The following is a 13985-nucleotide window of genomic DNA, read 5'->3' as shown; positions in this document are numbered from 1 at the left end:
GTATGAGTTGTGATGTGGTTAATGTCACTATGCTTTGGATTTGAGTAACCGCTGGACTTCAGACACAATTGCAATGATTTCCTATTTACCCAAGTTACGGTCTGGTTCCTCTTTTTTTTCTCCAATACAGTCTTGCTCAACTCCAGTGAGAAGGATATTGACTTGAAATTCAAATTGCATTTTTAATTCACTATCTCATTTTAAAAAAGAAACGTGTGTGTGTGTGTGTGTATAATGCTTAACTAAGGAACATTTATAAACCTATAATTGGTACATTGTTATCCACCAGCTTTTTGCTGAGGGCCATAATTTCAAACACTGTCTTGTTTGAGGGCAATGCTGCCACAGGGGGTCTGCTCCTGCCACCTCATTCCCCATATGAGCTCCTGATGCCAATCATGTAGGCAGTTGCTGTATGGAGACCAGGCATTTTCCCACAGGAAGACCGAAGGAGATGGGGAACAAATAAAATCAATAGTTCTATCAAATGGGGCCATTGCATTACTCTCCTGGATGCGGGGATAACCCTGCCTCCCAAACAGCTGCCTTTTGGTAGAAAAGCAGAGGAGGCAGCTGGTCAACACCCCAAAGCTGTGCAGATGATTAAAAGGAACCCAGGGAATACATGGACTAGCAACCCCCTTAAAGGTGAGGACTGCTGTAGATGGTCCCTGGAGCCACGTTATGTCTGAGGGTATAAATTATCCGAGATGTTTGGTCTTGCTCGCCATTTCAGTCCCTGATAACAAGCCTTTCTATCCAGGCACAGCAACACCTGGGAGATATTTAAATCAACTTTCATCCAATGACACATACCAACTACGGGGAGGTGGAGGGTAAAACTCCGGTCAAATTCAGGTTCCTGAAAGGGTCATGGTAATTGCCCACTTCCCACTAGATATCCTGGCTTTCAATACCCTGTTTGAGGTACGTGTGCCATTGCTGTTGGCCCTGTCTACTGACAGTCTACGAAATGGTTCGCCCAAGTATGTAACAAATGTGTGTTTGTACACCTGGGCAGCAGTCGAGGCTTGCTTTAGACTGAGCTTTGTAGGCCAAGGCTTGTAGGCAAGCCACCTGTCTTGCCTTTTCAGTTGTGGAACGATGAAGTTAAAAAAAATTGTATAATTAAAAATGTAAAGTTGAAATTTAAAATAAAATTACACTTGAGTGGCATTTTGATGGTATTTTTACCAAATGGAGTATATTCTGTAAGATTAACTGATGTGGCCTTGACTTGGCAGTATGGGTGTGAATCTACACATTCACTCACTGTTGCTTGTATCTAGCCTTGCTTTCTCTAATTGAAAACTGCAGTGTGATTGAGTGCAGTAGGGTTTTTTGTTTAATTTTCTGCTCCAGTTGTGTAGGAGTTGAATCTTGCTGAGGTGTCTGACATGCTCCAGTACCTCAGATAACAGCCTGGGCAATGACTGGTGACTTTTTTATTAGCAGGATATTCACCCAAGTGGGCATTACAGCCAAGCTCAAATCCTGTTACCACCCAACACCAACATGTACATGTTCCAGCAGGGCTCGCTAGATAGCGATCAGATGTGGGCTGTAATTTGATTTATTTTTTCTCTCCGAACTTGGACATTGAGGCCAGTTGTGACACCCTGGTTGGGATCAGTAGACTGGCATCATCAATACAAAGCTTAATTTGAAACTAACCATATGTGGTCTTTCTGGACTATGAACTGAAAGGTATTTGTTTCTTTTTCCAGGTATCGTGGGTTTACTCTGCTGCTGACCTTCCTGTTATACACCAGTTACCACCTGTCTCGCAAACCTATCAGCATCGTCAAGGTACGTGAGTATTCAACTGGATAAGAGAGGGGGAGAAACAGTTTTGAACGCCAGAATTGTATACCACAGAAGGAGGCCATTCGGCCCACTCTGCCTGTGCCGGCTCTTTGAAAGAGCTATCCAATTAGTCCCACTCCTCTGTTCTTTCCCCAAAGCCTTGCAAATCTTTCCTTTTTTCAAATATTTATCCAATTCCCTTTTGAAAGTTACTATTGAATCTGCTTCCACTGCCCTTTCAGGCATTGCATTCCAGATCATAACAACTCACTGTGTTTAAAATAAATTCTTCTCATTGCCAATTAGCTTAAATCTGTGTCCTCTGGTTACAGCCCCTCCTACCAGTGGAAACCATGTCTCCTTATTTACTCTATCAAAACCACTCATAATTTTGAACAGCTCTATTAAATATCCCATTAACCTCCTCTGCTCTGAGGAGAACAATCCCGTCTTCTCCAGTCTCTCCGCATAACTGAAATACCTCATCCCAGGTACCATTCTAGTAAATCTCCTCTGCATCCTTTCTAAGCCCTTGACATCTTTCCTAAAGTGTGGTGCCCAGAATTGGAAACAATACTCTAGCTGAGGCCTAACCAGTGTTTTATGAAGGCTTCACATCATTTCCTTGCCTTTGTACTCTCTGCCTCTATTTGTAAAGCCAAGGATCCAGTACTTTTATTTTTGAAAACAGTCTCAACTTGTCCTGCCACCTTCGAAGATTTGTATACGTGCAACCACTTTAGAATTGTATCGTTCCAGAAGCTTCTAGAAATCCAGTGGTGTTGCGTCCAGCCCACCTTCTGGCCAATCGCGTCTCTGGCTGCATTTGCTTCCGTACCAGAATTATCTGCTCCAATTCCATTTCCTCCTTCCTTCTGGTATTCTTTAAGGGCTGAATTCCCTTGTTAAATTAGTTAATCCCTTCGTGTCCAGCTTGGTCGGTGTCTCTCTGATTGTTGGTTGTAGTAGGTAAGAAGTAGCCATGCTCCACAGGAGGGTTTCCATAGGTGAAAATCAGAGCTGCCTGAGCCAGTCTTCAATGAAAGGGCCAGCCACAACAAGGAGCCCCAATTTATTTTGTTGCCCCCAGGACCAGGGGTATGCAGTTCCTGTGGGCAGGAGTCAGTCCTTTAGCACAAGACTCCTGTAGGTTTTCCAGCAATGGGGCCTCTATTTCTCTACTAGGCAAACTGGAACTCCCTTAAAAGTGAGCTCATTGCTCAAAGGAAATTCTCAAGGGATGTGAGCCAGATATCACCAGGTTCAAAACTCAGCACCTAACGACTGGACTACATGAGCCCTGATAGTGAATTCAATGATGAAGACACGTTCTTAATCTAGTGTCAGCCTTGGCTCAGTCATTAGGTTGTGGGTTCAAGCCCCACTCTAGAAACTCGAGTGCATAATCTAGCTGACGCTTCAATGCAGTACTGGGGTAGTGCTATGGGAGGTGCTGCCTTTCAGATGAGACGTTAAACCGAGGCCTCGTCAACCCTCTCGGGTGGCAATAATCGAAGAAAAGCGGGGGAGGTCTCGCGGTGTCTTGGCCAACATTTCTCCCTCAACCAACATCAACAAAACAGATTATTTGTTCACTTATTTCGTTGCTGTTTGTGGGATCTTGCTGTGTGCAAATTGGCTGCCTGCACCACAACGGTGACTACATTTCAAAAGTAATTATTCGGCTGGGACGTCCTGAGGCCATGACAGGTGCTATATAAATGCAAGTTTGTTTGTTCTAGTCTGCTTCACATCCATATGCTAAAAACGGAAAATTCTTGGAGCCAGAGTGCTTGACGTGGGAGAAAATAAGAATTGGGTTTCCTTGCCTTGTAATTATAAATCATCCTCCCCTTGTAATTATTCTCTCTTGTTTACCCGTCCCTCCCCAGAGGCACAGATCAATGAGTGTTGGCACTTAGCAAGTGTTGGATGAGATCTCACTCACGGTACTGATCAAAGGGTCAAACTCTTCTCTAATTTGCAAGTTAAAAACATTTTTGCACAAAGATCTACTTTGAATAATCTACTTTGCCTATTGACATGACTAACATGTGCCACTTGTCGATGTTTTTACTGCAGCACTGGCTTAGAATTATAAAACGGCCTGGCTTACTTCAGCTGTAGGGGGAAAAAAAAAGTACAGAAACGGGCCATTTGGCTGCATTTGCTTCCCACACCAGATTTACCTGCTTCAATTCTATTTCCTTGTACCTTCCTTTATCCTTTTAATAGTTATTCTTCAAGTGCTTAATTCTCTTTTAAATGAGTTAGTTAATCCCTTCATTTCCAGCTTGGTTGGTGTCTCTCTCTCTTTGATTCTTGAGTGCTGCCTATGGTAATCGCTGATTTCCTTTTCAGTTCCTGAATTGCCTTCATTTCCTTTGTGAAAAGTTTGTTTAATCAGACTTAAAATCTCTACATGTCGGCAAAAGTGAAACAAATATCCTTTTACACACTTGCACAGAGATCTACAATTAATAATGACCTACTTTGTGTATTGACATAACTGGTTACCCAAGTACCCAACCTGACCTGTTCAGTGACAAATGTAAGGAGTCTTACAACACCAGGTTATAGTCCAACAGCTTTATTTGAAATCACGAGCTTTCCTCCTTCGTCAGGTGAGTGACTCCTTACATTTGTCCACCCCAGTCCATCACCGGCATCTCCACATCATGTTCAGTGACCAGTAGTGTTTCAAGCCCCTGAGTGGCTGGAATGTGTAGTAACAATTTGGCCGGCTTCATTTGAAGGCAATCCTATTCTAAGTGGATAAGCAACCTTGTGGCATTATTCTGCCGAGATTCAGCTCCCATTTTTGCTGCTCATGTACCCACACATTACCTCACCCTGAAACCTGCTGTTTCCATTTTCTCTGCTTCTGGGTAAAGGAGGAGGACAAATGCAGCTGCATCAACACTCAAGAAGCTCAACATCATCCAGGACAAAGCAGTCTGCTTGATTGGCAGCCCATCCACCGCCAGTGCACTGTGTACTATCTACAGGATGCACTTCAGCAAGTCACCAAGGCTGCTTAATCGGCACACCTCAAACCCATGACCTCTGTCACCTAGAAGGGCAAGGACTGCAGGTGCATGGGAACACCCATCAAATCCAAGTTCCCCTTCATGTCACACACCATCCCGACTTGGAAATATATAGCCGTTCCTTCATCATCGCTGGGTCAAAATCTTGGAACTCCTTACCTAACAGCACTGTGGGATCACCTTCACCACATGGGCCTTCTTGAACCCCTGTAGTCCAACACCACCTTCTGATGGGCAATAAATGCCAGCCTTGCTAGTGATGCCCACATCCTGAGAATGAATTTATATTTTTTTTAAAATCCATGTCCTGTGATCCCTGCTAAAAAGTGTCCATGTTTGGTGAGGATAAGAACAGGCTCAGCCGCAATGCCCTGCATAATTGACTAGCCACCGGCACTCGCTGTCTAGACTCCTACATGAGGCACAGTACACTGGAGTGGGCTGCTGCTGCTTCTGCCTGTGGAAAATTACATGAGCATGAGTCAGTGCCTTCAGGAGAAGTGGAAAACATGACTGTGGGTGGGATGGAAGGAGTTAAGGGGAACAAGAGCATGTCAGGGTGACACATTTTCCCAAAGTGCAGGCAGTGGTGACTCTTGGTATTGAGGTTCCTGCAAGTCTTCTCTCCCTGTTGAATGGTTCTTTCAAATGAGATGCACAAAGTGAGTTGGTATTAGGTATGATTTATTGAATTAACATTTTGTTGTGTACATAACTTTGAGATTGGCATTAACAGCCCTGGCATTTTTTTAAAAAAAAATGTTTTATGAAGACTTTGATCAAAGCAGTAAGTTTAAAAACCTTCTTATCAGTTTAAAGATGAACAACTCCAACATTGAATGGCCCCATTTGACCTGCTTCACAGCAGCTGGTCACGGAGCAGATGGATCCAGTGCTGTTCCATCTCCATACCAGTGCTGCTGCATACATCGACCCAAACTTTGGCACCATCATATAGCAATGAGGCCCAACCTTGCCAACCCTTCCTTCTACTTTCCTTGTGTCAGCTGTGGTTCAGTGGTAGCACTCTGACCTCTGGTTCTTTCTAGTCTGCTTCACATCCATATGCTTAAAAACTAAACATTCTTGGAGCCAGAGTGCTTGACGTGGACGAAAATAGGAATTGGGTTTCCTTGCCTTGTAATTATAAATCCTCCTCCCCTTGTAATTATTCTCTCTTGTTTACCCGGTTTTTCCCCCCACCCCAGAGGCACGATCAATGGGTGTTGGCACTTAGCAAGTGTTGGATGAGAGCTTGTGGTATTGATCAAAGAGTCAAACTCTTCTCTCGTTTGCAAGTTAAAAACATTTTTGCACAAAGATCTACTTTGCCTATTGACATGACTAGAAGGATGTGGTTCCAAGCCCCACTCCAGAGACTTGAGCACATAATCTAGGCTGATGCTCCAGTGTAGTGCAGCACCCGCTTAGTACTGTCAGAGGTGCCGTCTTTCGGATGAGTCCCGTCTATGCTATCGGGTGGAAGTAAAAGATCCCACGGCACTATTGAAAAAGAGATGGGGAATTCTCCCTGGTGTCCTGGCCAATATTTATCCCTCAACAAACATAACTAAAAAAGATTATCTGCTCATTATTACATTACTGTTTGTGGAACCTTGCTGTCCACAAATTGGCTGTTGCATTTCCTACATTACCACAGTGACAACACTTTAAAAGTACTTAATTGGCTGTAAAGTGTTTTGGGACTCCCTGAAGTCGTGAAAGGCGCTATATAAATGCAAGTCTTTTCTTTTCCCTCTGTTATAATATCTCGCCTTTCTTGTTTTGCTCCACATTCTCAGTGCTCCATTTCTAGCTGAGAAGATGGAGGGCGATCTTGTCCATGAGTAGTGCATGCCTGCCACGCAGTAACGATCTCTCCATTTATTTCTATGTGTCTGTCTCCTTCTCTGAATGCGGAGGTCTGGGCGTCCTTTGGCATTGCCTTTTTTTGTGAAGTATCATGGCTGCCAACCCACTTCATGGGTCAATGAGTTGGGGGTCCAGCACGCAGGCAACACAATAACATCTACATCCGTAAAACGTGAAGCAGAAGCTTGCCTAATGTTATGAGGAAATAATCCACTCAAAAAAAAATGCAAATTTTTTTTTCCACTTGCCCCTCCAATTTCTACTCCTTTTTCTAGGAGAGGCTGCTACTGGCACAGAGTGGCAGAAGATGAGTGTCTAGGGATTGTAACTGACTGAACCTGATTTTAGTATTCGTTACGCCCCAGAAACTGGCACAGACAGAGCACGCATGGTCGTAAAAATGGGCACAAAGATCTGTTCCCACGCGCCTCTGACCATCTTGCATTCCAAACAAGTTTTCACTGAGCTCCTCTGTGTATGGAAATTCTTTTTTCAGACTTGTTCCCCACTCGGGGAGTGGGGGGGTCGTAATTTGGACTTTGGGTGATCATGTAAAGGTGTCCTGACCCACTTGGCCTGGCGCCCATCTATCTACAGGGAGGAGGACCGCCTGCGTTTGTTGTACAAAAGTGACTGGCCCACCCTGCTGCTCCCATGGCTGCTGCTAGACGTGGCTCCAGCACGACCATTTTTCTTGAGCTTTCACAATCCTTTTTAAACTGTTGCAGCAACAGGTGATGTCCCACCCTCTAATGGGTGTGCTGCTAATCACTGGCTTGACTCTCGGCTGAAGTTCACCAACGATCCATTGGTGCTCAGTCTTCCCACCTCAGAGTCCACCCACTTCAGATGAAAAGTGGCCCCATTTTTGACTCGTTTATAAAGTACTGAAAAAAAGCATTCCATTGTTTTCCCAGAGTGAACTTCACAAGAATTGCTCAAGTGATGCCAGCCGTGGAAACACAAGTCACCTCGACAATGACACGTGGTGTGATTGGGCTCCATTTGGTGAGAACCTCAGTTGATGTTAAATACTGTATATGGATAAGCGTTTTCTGTAAAAATGAATTGTCAATCTTATCTCCACGTCTTGGCTTGTATGAAAAAGGCTAATTGTTTTCTTCTTTCTCCCTCTCTCTCTCTCTCGTGCCCGCTCTCCTACCTTTTTTGTTCTTCTCGGGATCTGGGCGGTGCGAGCAAGTCTGCATGCAGTGCCCATGCCTAGTTGCCCTGTTAACTAAGTGACTTGTTAGGCCACTCTAGAAATTGCAATGAAAACATAACGGGCTGTTTAGTCCCACCAGTCCATGTTGATGTTTATCCTCCACAAGTTGTCCTGATCACATGACACCCTGTTCCCCTTTTGCTTCAACCATCTATCTAACCTATTAGTGCACCAGTGGGTTTTTACAGCAATCTGGCAGCTTTTGTAGTCGCTATTTTCTGGTGCCAGCCCAAAAATTACAGGTTTATTGAGTTCAGTTTCACAACTTGCCACGGTGGGATTTGAACTCCTGACCTCGTAGTTAATCCCGTGCACAACCACTACACAACCTACCCATTTCAGTTGTGCCCTAACTGCCACCTTAGCTGAGATGTGCACCTGTACATCTGTTCCACAATGTGCTAGATGTTTACTCAACAAGCCATTGGGCCCTTTTCCATCTTCTCCGTAGCATTAGCACATCAAACTTGACCAGGCGTCCTGGAAACAGATGAGTTCAGGTTAACCTACATGGAAGATTTGGATCTAGTACAGAATTTGGTAATGTCATGGATATAATACAGATCAGCCCATTGAGAGGCGTCCAATAATGATGCTACTTTAACTGGTGAAGGAGAGTCCTATTATTTCAGGGTCAGTACTGATTCTGTTTGTGGTGATGCTGCAGCTGGTGTCGGCCTGTCGATCGTCACTTGGTCATAACGCAACTGAGTCACTTCTGGGAACTGTGCCAGGAAAGTGTTGCTTCACAAACTTTGCAATATTAAAATTCTAAACTAAATGGTACAATTTTAAAGACCGTGCAGGAACAGAGAGAACCTGGGGGCGCACATACACAAATCCTTTGAAAGTGGCAGGACAAGTTGAGAAGGCTGTTTTTTTTAAAAAGCAGCAGCTTATGGGATTCTGGGCTTGATAAGTAGAGGCATAAGAGTACAAAAGCAAAGAAGTTATGCTAAACCTTTATAAAACACTAGTCAGGCCTCAGCTGGAGTATTGTCTTCAATTCTGGGCACCACATTTTAGGAAGGATGTCAATGTCTTAGAGGGTGCAGAGAGATTTACTAGAATGGTACCAGGGATGAGGGACTTCGGTTATGTGAAGTGATTGGAGAAGCTGGGATTGTTGTCCTTAGAACAGAGAATGTTAAGGGGAGATTTGATAGAGGTGTTCAAAATCATGACTGGTTTTGATAGACTAAATAAGGAGAAACTGTTTCCAATGGCAGAAGGGTCTGTAAACAGAGGACACAGATTTAAGATGATTGGCAAAAGAACCAGAGGCAACATGAGGAAATATTTTTTTACGCAACGAGTTGTAATAATCTGGAATGCACTGCCTGAAAGGGTGGTGGAAGCAGATTCAATAGTAACTTTCGAAAGGCAATTCGATAAATACTTTTGAAGGGAAAAAATTTACAGGGGAATGGGACTAATTGGATAGCTTTCAAAGAGCCGGTGTAGGCATGACTGGCCGAATGGCCGCCTCCTGTGCTGTAGCTACTATGAAACTGCATTTGTAAGGTCTGTTTGGAGTCTAATCTTAGTTGCTGATTATTTGTTTGGCCACTCTACGCCCAGTGCTCTGCCAAAACTCAGCTAAATCAGCCATAGGAGATCCTAGCAAGGTGCGGTGTGTTGGCTGTGGCAGTACTTCACAGCTGAGCGTTATCTGTCCTCACTCCACTTTGGACACGCACACACGTTTGTGTGCACATTCACTAGCATTCAGGAGCGGGAATCGTGACCGTTCCTAACTTAGATTTTTGTGCCAGATATATTACTATGGCTGTGTTGAGCCACTCCCGTAAGCAGATCTCGCGCCCCCTACAGACCAGAGTGATTATTTTATCTGCCTGATTATTGAGGTAAATATAGTGAGATCCTGAGATCGAACAGGGGACCTTGCCACTATATTCTGGCTTACTGGAATAGATCATGTGGCCATGTGAGTGCCTTGCCTTTGATAGGTGGATAAATGCACACAGATTGAGGCTCGGACTAGAAACCAGCAGACACGTTTATTTAACATTAAACAAGTAAATGAACAGTAGTCAGTGCATATAGTTTATTTACAATGTTATAATCCTTTCTAATCTCCTCAATGTCAAAACAGCAAAGACTCTTCTCTGTTTCCTTTCAGCGTAACATTGGTCCCTGAAACATGGTTCTCGTTTCTTATGTGGCAAAATGCTACCACAAAGCCACATTCAGCTTCCATTTCACAGCTGTCAAACTCCCTGACTGACTTCTAACCTCAGATAAATCATTCAACACTCTTTTTGAAGATATACTGAAACAAAAAGCATGAAGCAACTATATCTCTTGTAATTTCAGTAGATCAACAACAATTTACAGATTAGCAATCACACTCAGTTAGTCCAGACCATTACAGTAAAGATCAAAGGCATCTCTCAACCTGTCCCTGGACACTGTCAAAATGTCAAGTTGACCATATAGAATAGAATAACATCTATGCAACATGATGCCAAGGTGCTTCTTTGGAACAGTGCCTTTGATGTGCCTTTTTTGCATCCAGACTAATACATATGCCTGTACTCTGCAGAAACCAATATTAAAGTGTCGCGAGTTGTGATTAGTGAGAACAAAATTGAAAAGTAATAAAAGACAAAGACGCTCCATTATTGTCGTATCACACCCCAAGGTAGCAGTTGGGCACGAGACCCATAGCTGTTCCTCACGCCAGGGTACTAAGGATCCTCTTCCACCATGCACTGGAATCAACCTGCCACCTTCAGGTCTGTGTAGTCCAGCTGCGTGCTGTTGACCTTGTCCCTTTAAGTTGGCTGTAATGTATTTTCTGAAGTGGCCATTCTTTATGCATAGAGTTTCCGCAAGCTATTCAACTATGGGAGACTTTGCAGCGGCACCTGATCCTGTCCTCCTCTGACACGTGTGTTTGCACACACTTTCCAGCAGCAGCCACCAGATGGCAATTGAGAACAGGTTGCCTTTTTGTTTTACCCTGTCCAGGGTATTGAGGCTCATTGCTGCTTGCTGACCATCACTCCAGTTGAGATCAGCTAACTCATCGTAGACCCGCGATTGAACTCCGGACCTTCCAAGTCTGATGGAGTCTGGTTCTGTTCCACGCTGTCCAGTGCAGTAACCAATGGAAACTTCAGGAGAGGTCCCTGTTAGTTTCTAATTACGATGCAGTCAAATATCACTGGAAAATGTGCCTTTGCAGCGTAAAGACTAAAGCTAGGGTACCGTGTGTAAGAGCTAGGCCACTCAAATGGAGTTCATTTGTCCTGTACCCTTTTCCAGCTAACGGTAACCAGAGAATTTATTTCTTGGGTTGTGGGTGTCGCTGGCAAGGCTGGCATTTATTGCCTGTCCCTGGATGCCCTTGAAGGTGGTGATGAGCCGCCGCCTTGAGCTGCTGCAGTCCGTGTGGTGAAAGTGCTCCCACAATGCTGTCTGGTAGGGAGTTCCAGGATTTTGACCCAGCGACAATGAAGGAACGGCGATATATGTCCAAGTCGGGATGGTGTGTGACTAGGAGGGGAACATGGAGGTGATGGTTTCCCATCCACCTTCTACCCTTGTTCTTGGTGGTGGAGGCCATGGATTCAGTAGGCCGAAGAAGCCTTGGCGAGTTGCCGCAGTCCATCCTGTAGATGGTACACACTGCAGTCACAGTGCGCCGGTGGTGGAGGAGGTGGATGTTGAATTGCCTCCAGCATGTGTTTGTAACTATCCTGCCATTTGTTTCAGATAAATCCAATTACAAGATGCTGTTTGGTGCACTGGATAACTCCTTCCTGATAGCCTATGCCATAGGAATGTTCTTCAGGTGAGTGTTCTGGAATCTCAAGCCATATATAACTTCGATGCTGTGTATTTTGTGCTCCTCAGCGAGGATGTTGATTTCCATTTTGGGTGCCCAGTGCCAGCATTCCCAAATCATGTGGGTGGAGTAAAGCCCCCTCTGATGGAGAATGGAAGTGTGTGAGAAACGCTGCAAGTCAGAACCTGGTACACAATGGTCGTAGGCTGAGTGTTACCTCCGTAACATCGCCCACCTCAGCCCATCTGCTGTTGATGTTCCCAACCTTGCCTTTGCCTTGAGGATGACTATTCCACTGCTCTCTTGATCAGACTCCTATCCTCCACCTTCAAACTTAAAAAAAAAAAAAAATCTGTGGCTGTGGGTGTCGCTGGGAAGGCCGGCATTTATTGCCCATTCCTAGTTGCCCTTGAGACGGTGGTGGTGAGTCGTCGCTTTAAACTTCAGCCCATCCAAAACTCTGCTGCCCGTATTCTATCCTACACCAAGCCCTGTTCACCCCTGCATTGAACCCATGCTGTACCTGACCTAGGAATGTTTGATCGGGTTCTGCAGAAGGAGATTTTATTCAGTATCTGACCTATGACTTTCATGATGCCTCATGCCCAATACTGGGTGCAAAAAAAAAACGTAGAAAAGCAAACCATTCCCAGCACAGACATCACATTCCTGAGCACAAATTTACAGGAGTGGGCAGGCAGCAGAATTCAGTAAGGCTCAATTATTCCTGCAAATCGAATAAAAGCTAAGCCAGAGTGCACTGCAGCAAATGCTGTGCATGAATAAAGTAATGTCTTATTGCTAGTGAAGGCAATAGGCCAGGTCCTTGTGCGCTGAAAGTAGTATCCGTGTTGAAATGACTTCAGATTTTCTCTCTCGTACTCAGACTGGTTTTTTTTTCCTGTTTTTAGTGGTATTTTTGGGGAGCGGCTCCCCCTCCGATATTACCTGACCGTCGGGATGTTGCTCAGCGGATTATTCACTGCACTCTTTGGATTTGGATTTTACTGGAACGTTCACAGTATCTGGTACTATGTGGTTGTGCAGGTCAGTCTGGCTGCGCTGTTCAGAACCCAACTGTTGGCTCCCAGTCTATGGGTACCTAAGGCAAGTGCAGGGAGCAGTGTTACCATGCACCCCATGCATGGGGCATTCTATGCTTCATCACTCGTCCTGCCACCTTCATTGTAGCGATTTCCTAATTTCATTCTTGGTGTGCGTTAGAATTACTGAGTGGTACTTGCAGAGATGAGATACAGTACATTGGCCTCTTGGCCAAATGCATTTGGGTAGGAAGTTTTTGTTCTTTGCCCCTTTTTGAACCAGCTGGCATATGTAACATAAATTCAGACTCAAAGCTTTGTCTTCCCCATCCCCAGTTATTCCCCCTCTGCAGTCTCTCTTAAAGACTTTGCCTCTTGCTGAGCTACAGTTGCACAAGCATCATCCACCCTTCAATTCCTTAACCCACTGGCGAGTCTACACAGTGAGTATTGAGCTAGTCAACCGTGGAGAGCATCACAGCTCAACTCTATCCAGTGTTCACGTTGCTGCGCTTTATAGCCTATTGATCAGGTGTTGGAGCCCTGACCTTTTCTTTGTTTTTGTTTATTTATTTCCCTTCTGTGCTCCCTGACCGCAGAGGCATTGAGGTACGACTGAGATCAGCCAACTCTGCACATGTGAGTTGGTGGCAGAGGAGACGTTGGGGGTAAACCAAGAGGTGCACAGCTGAATAGAGAGTGAGAGAGAGACTATTTCACACACATTGCATTAACAAGCAGTTACAGTAAGGGGTGTGAGAGAAAACCCAGGACAAAAATAAACTATAACATGTTGTTCCAATTCTGCTGGTACTGGAGAAATTGTCTTATTTGAGCGTTAGTCAGGAATAGAGGGGACATAGTGTTGTGTTTTTGTTTTCAGTATACTTCCTTTTATCTAGAATGTGTGTATCTTTTCCCCTCTTATTTCCCACCCCTCAACACTAATCTATGTGAACAAGTTTCACACAATAGGTAGTAGAAATCTGGAATTTTGTTTCCCCAAAAGAAACTTCCATGACTGAGATTGATAGATTTTTTTTGTTGGGTAAGGGTGTCCAGGGATCTTGAGTTGAGGTATGATCAGCTATTGAACGGTGGAACAGGCTCGAGGGGCTGAATGGCCTATGTTCTGATGGGGGGGGCTCTGCAGCTTGCATTTTTGCAACAGCAGC

At 44.6% G+C, this 13985-nt stretch overlaps 1 protein-coding gene across 1 annotated transcript in view; it reads left to right on the top strand.

Moving 5' to 3' along the window:
• The window catches only part of slc37a2 (solute carrier family 37 member 2), a 64808-nt gene that overhangs the window by 25877 nt on the left and 24946 nt on the right, over positions 1-13985 (top strand). Inside the window, exons 2-5 of the mRNA XM_067971061.1 lie at positions 1728-1809; positions 7646-7736; positions 11695-11773; positions 12679-12814. Coding sequence (XP_067827162.1) covers positions 1728-1809; positions 7646-7736; positions 11695-11773; positions 12679-12814 — 388 coding nt within the window. The remainder of the gene's footprint in view (positions 1-1727; positions 1810-7645; positions 7737-11694; positions 11774-12678; positions 12815-13985) is intronic.

This window comes from Heptranchias perlo, chromosome 33 (genome assembly GCF_035084215.1).
Source record: "Heptranchias perlo isolate sHepPer1 chromosome 33, sHepPer1.hap1, whole genome shotgun sequence".
In the NCBI taxonomy this organism is placed as follows: Eukaryota; Metazoa; Chordata; class Chondrichthyes; order Hexanchiformes; family Hexanchidae; genus Heptranchias; species Heptranchias perlo.
This window is presented reverse-complemented; position numbering and strand designations above follow the sequence as displayed.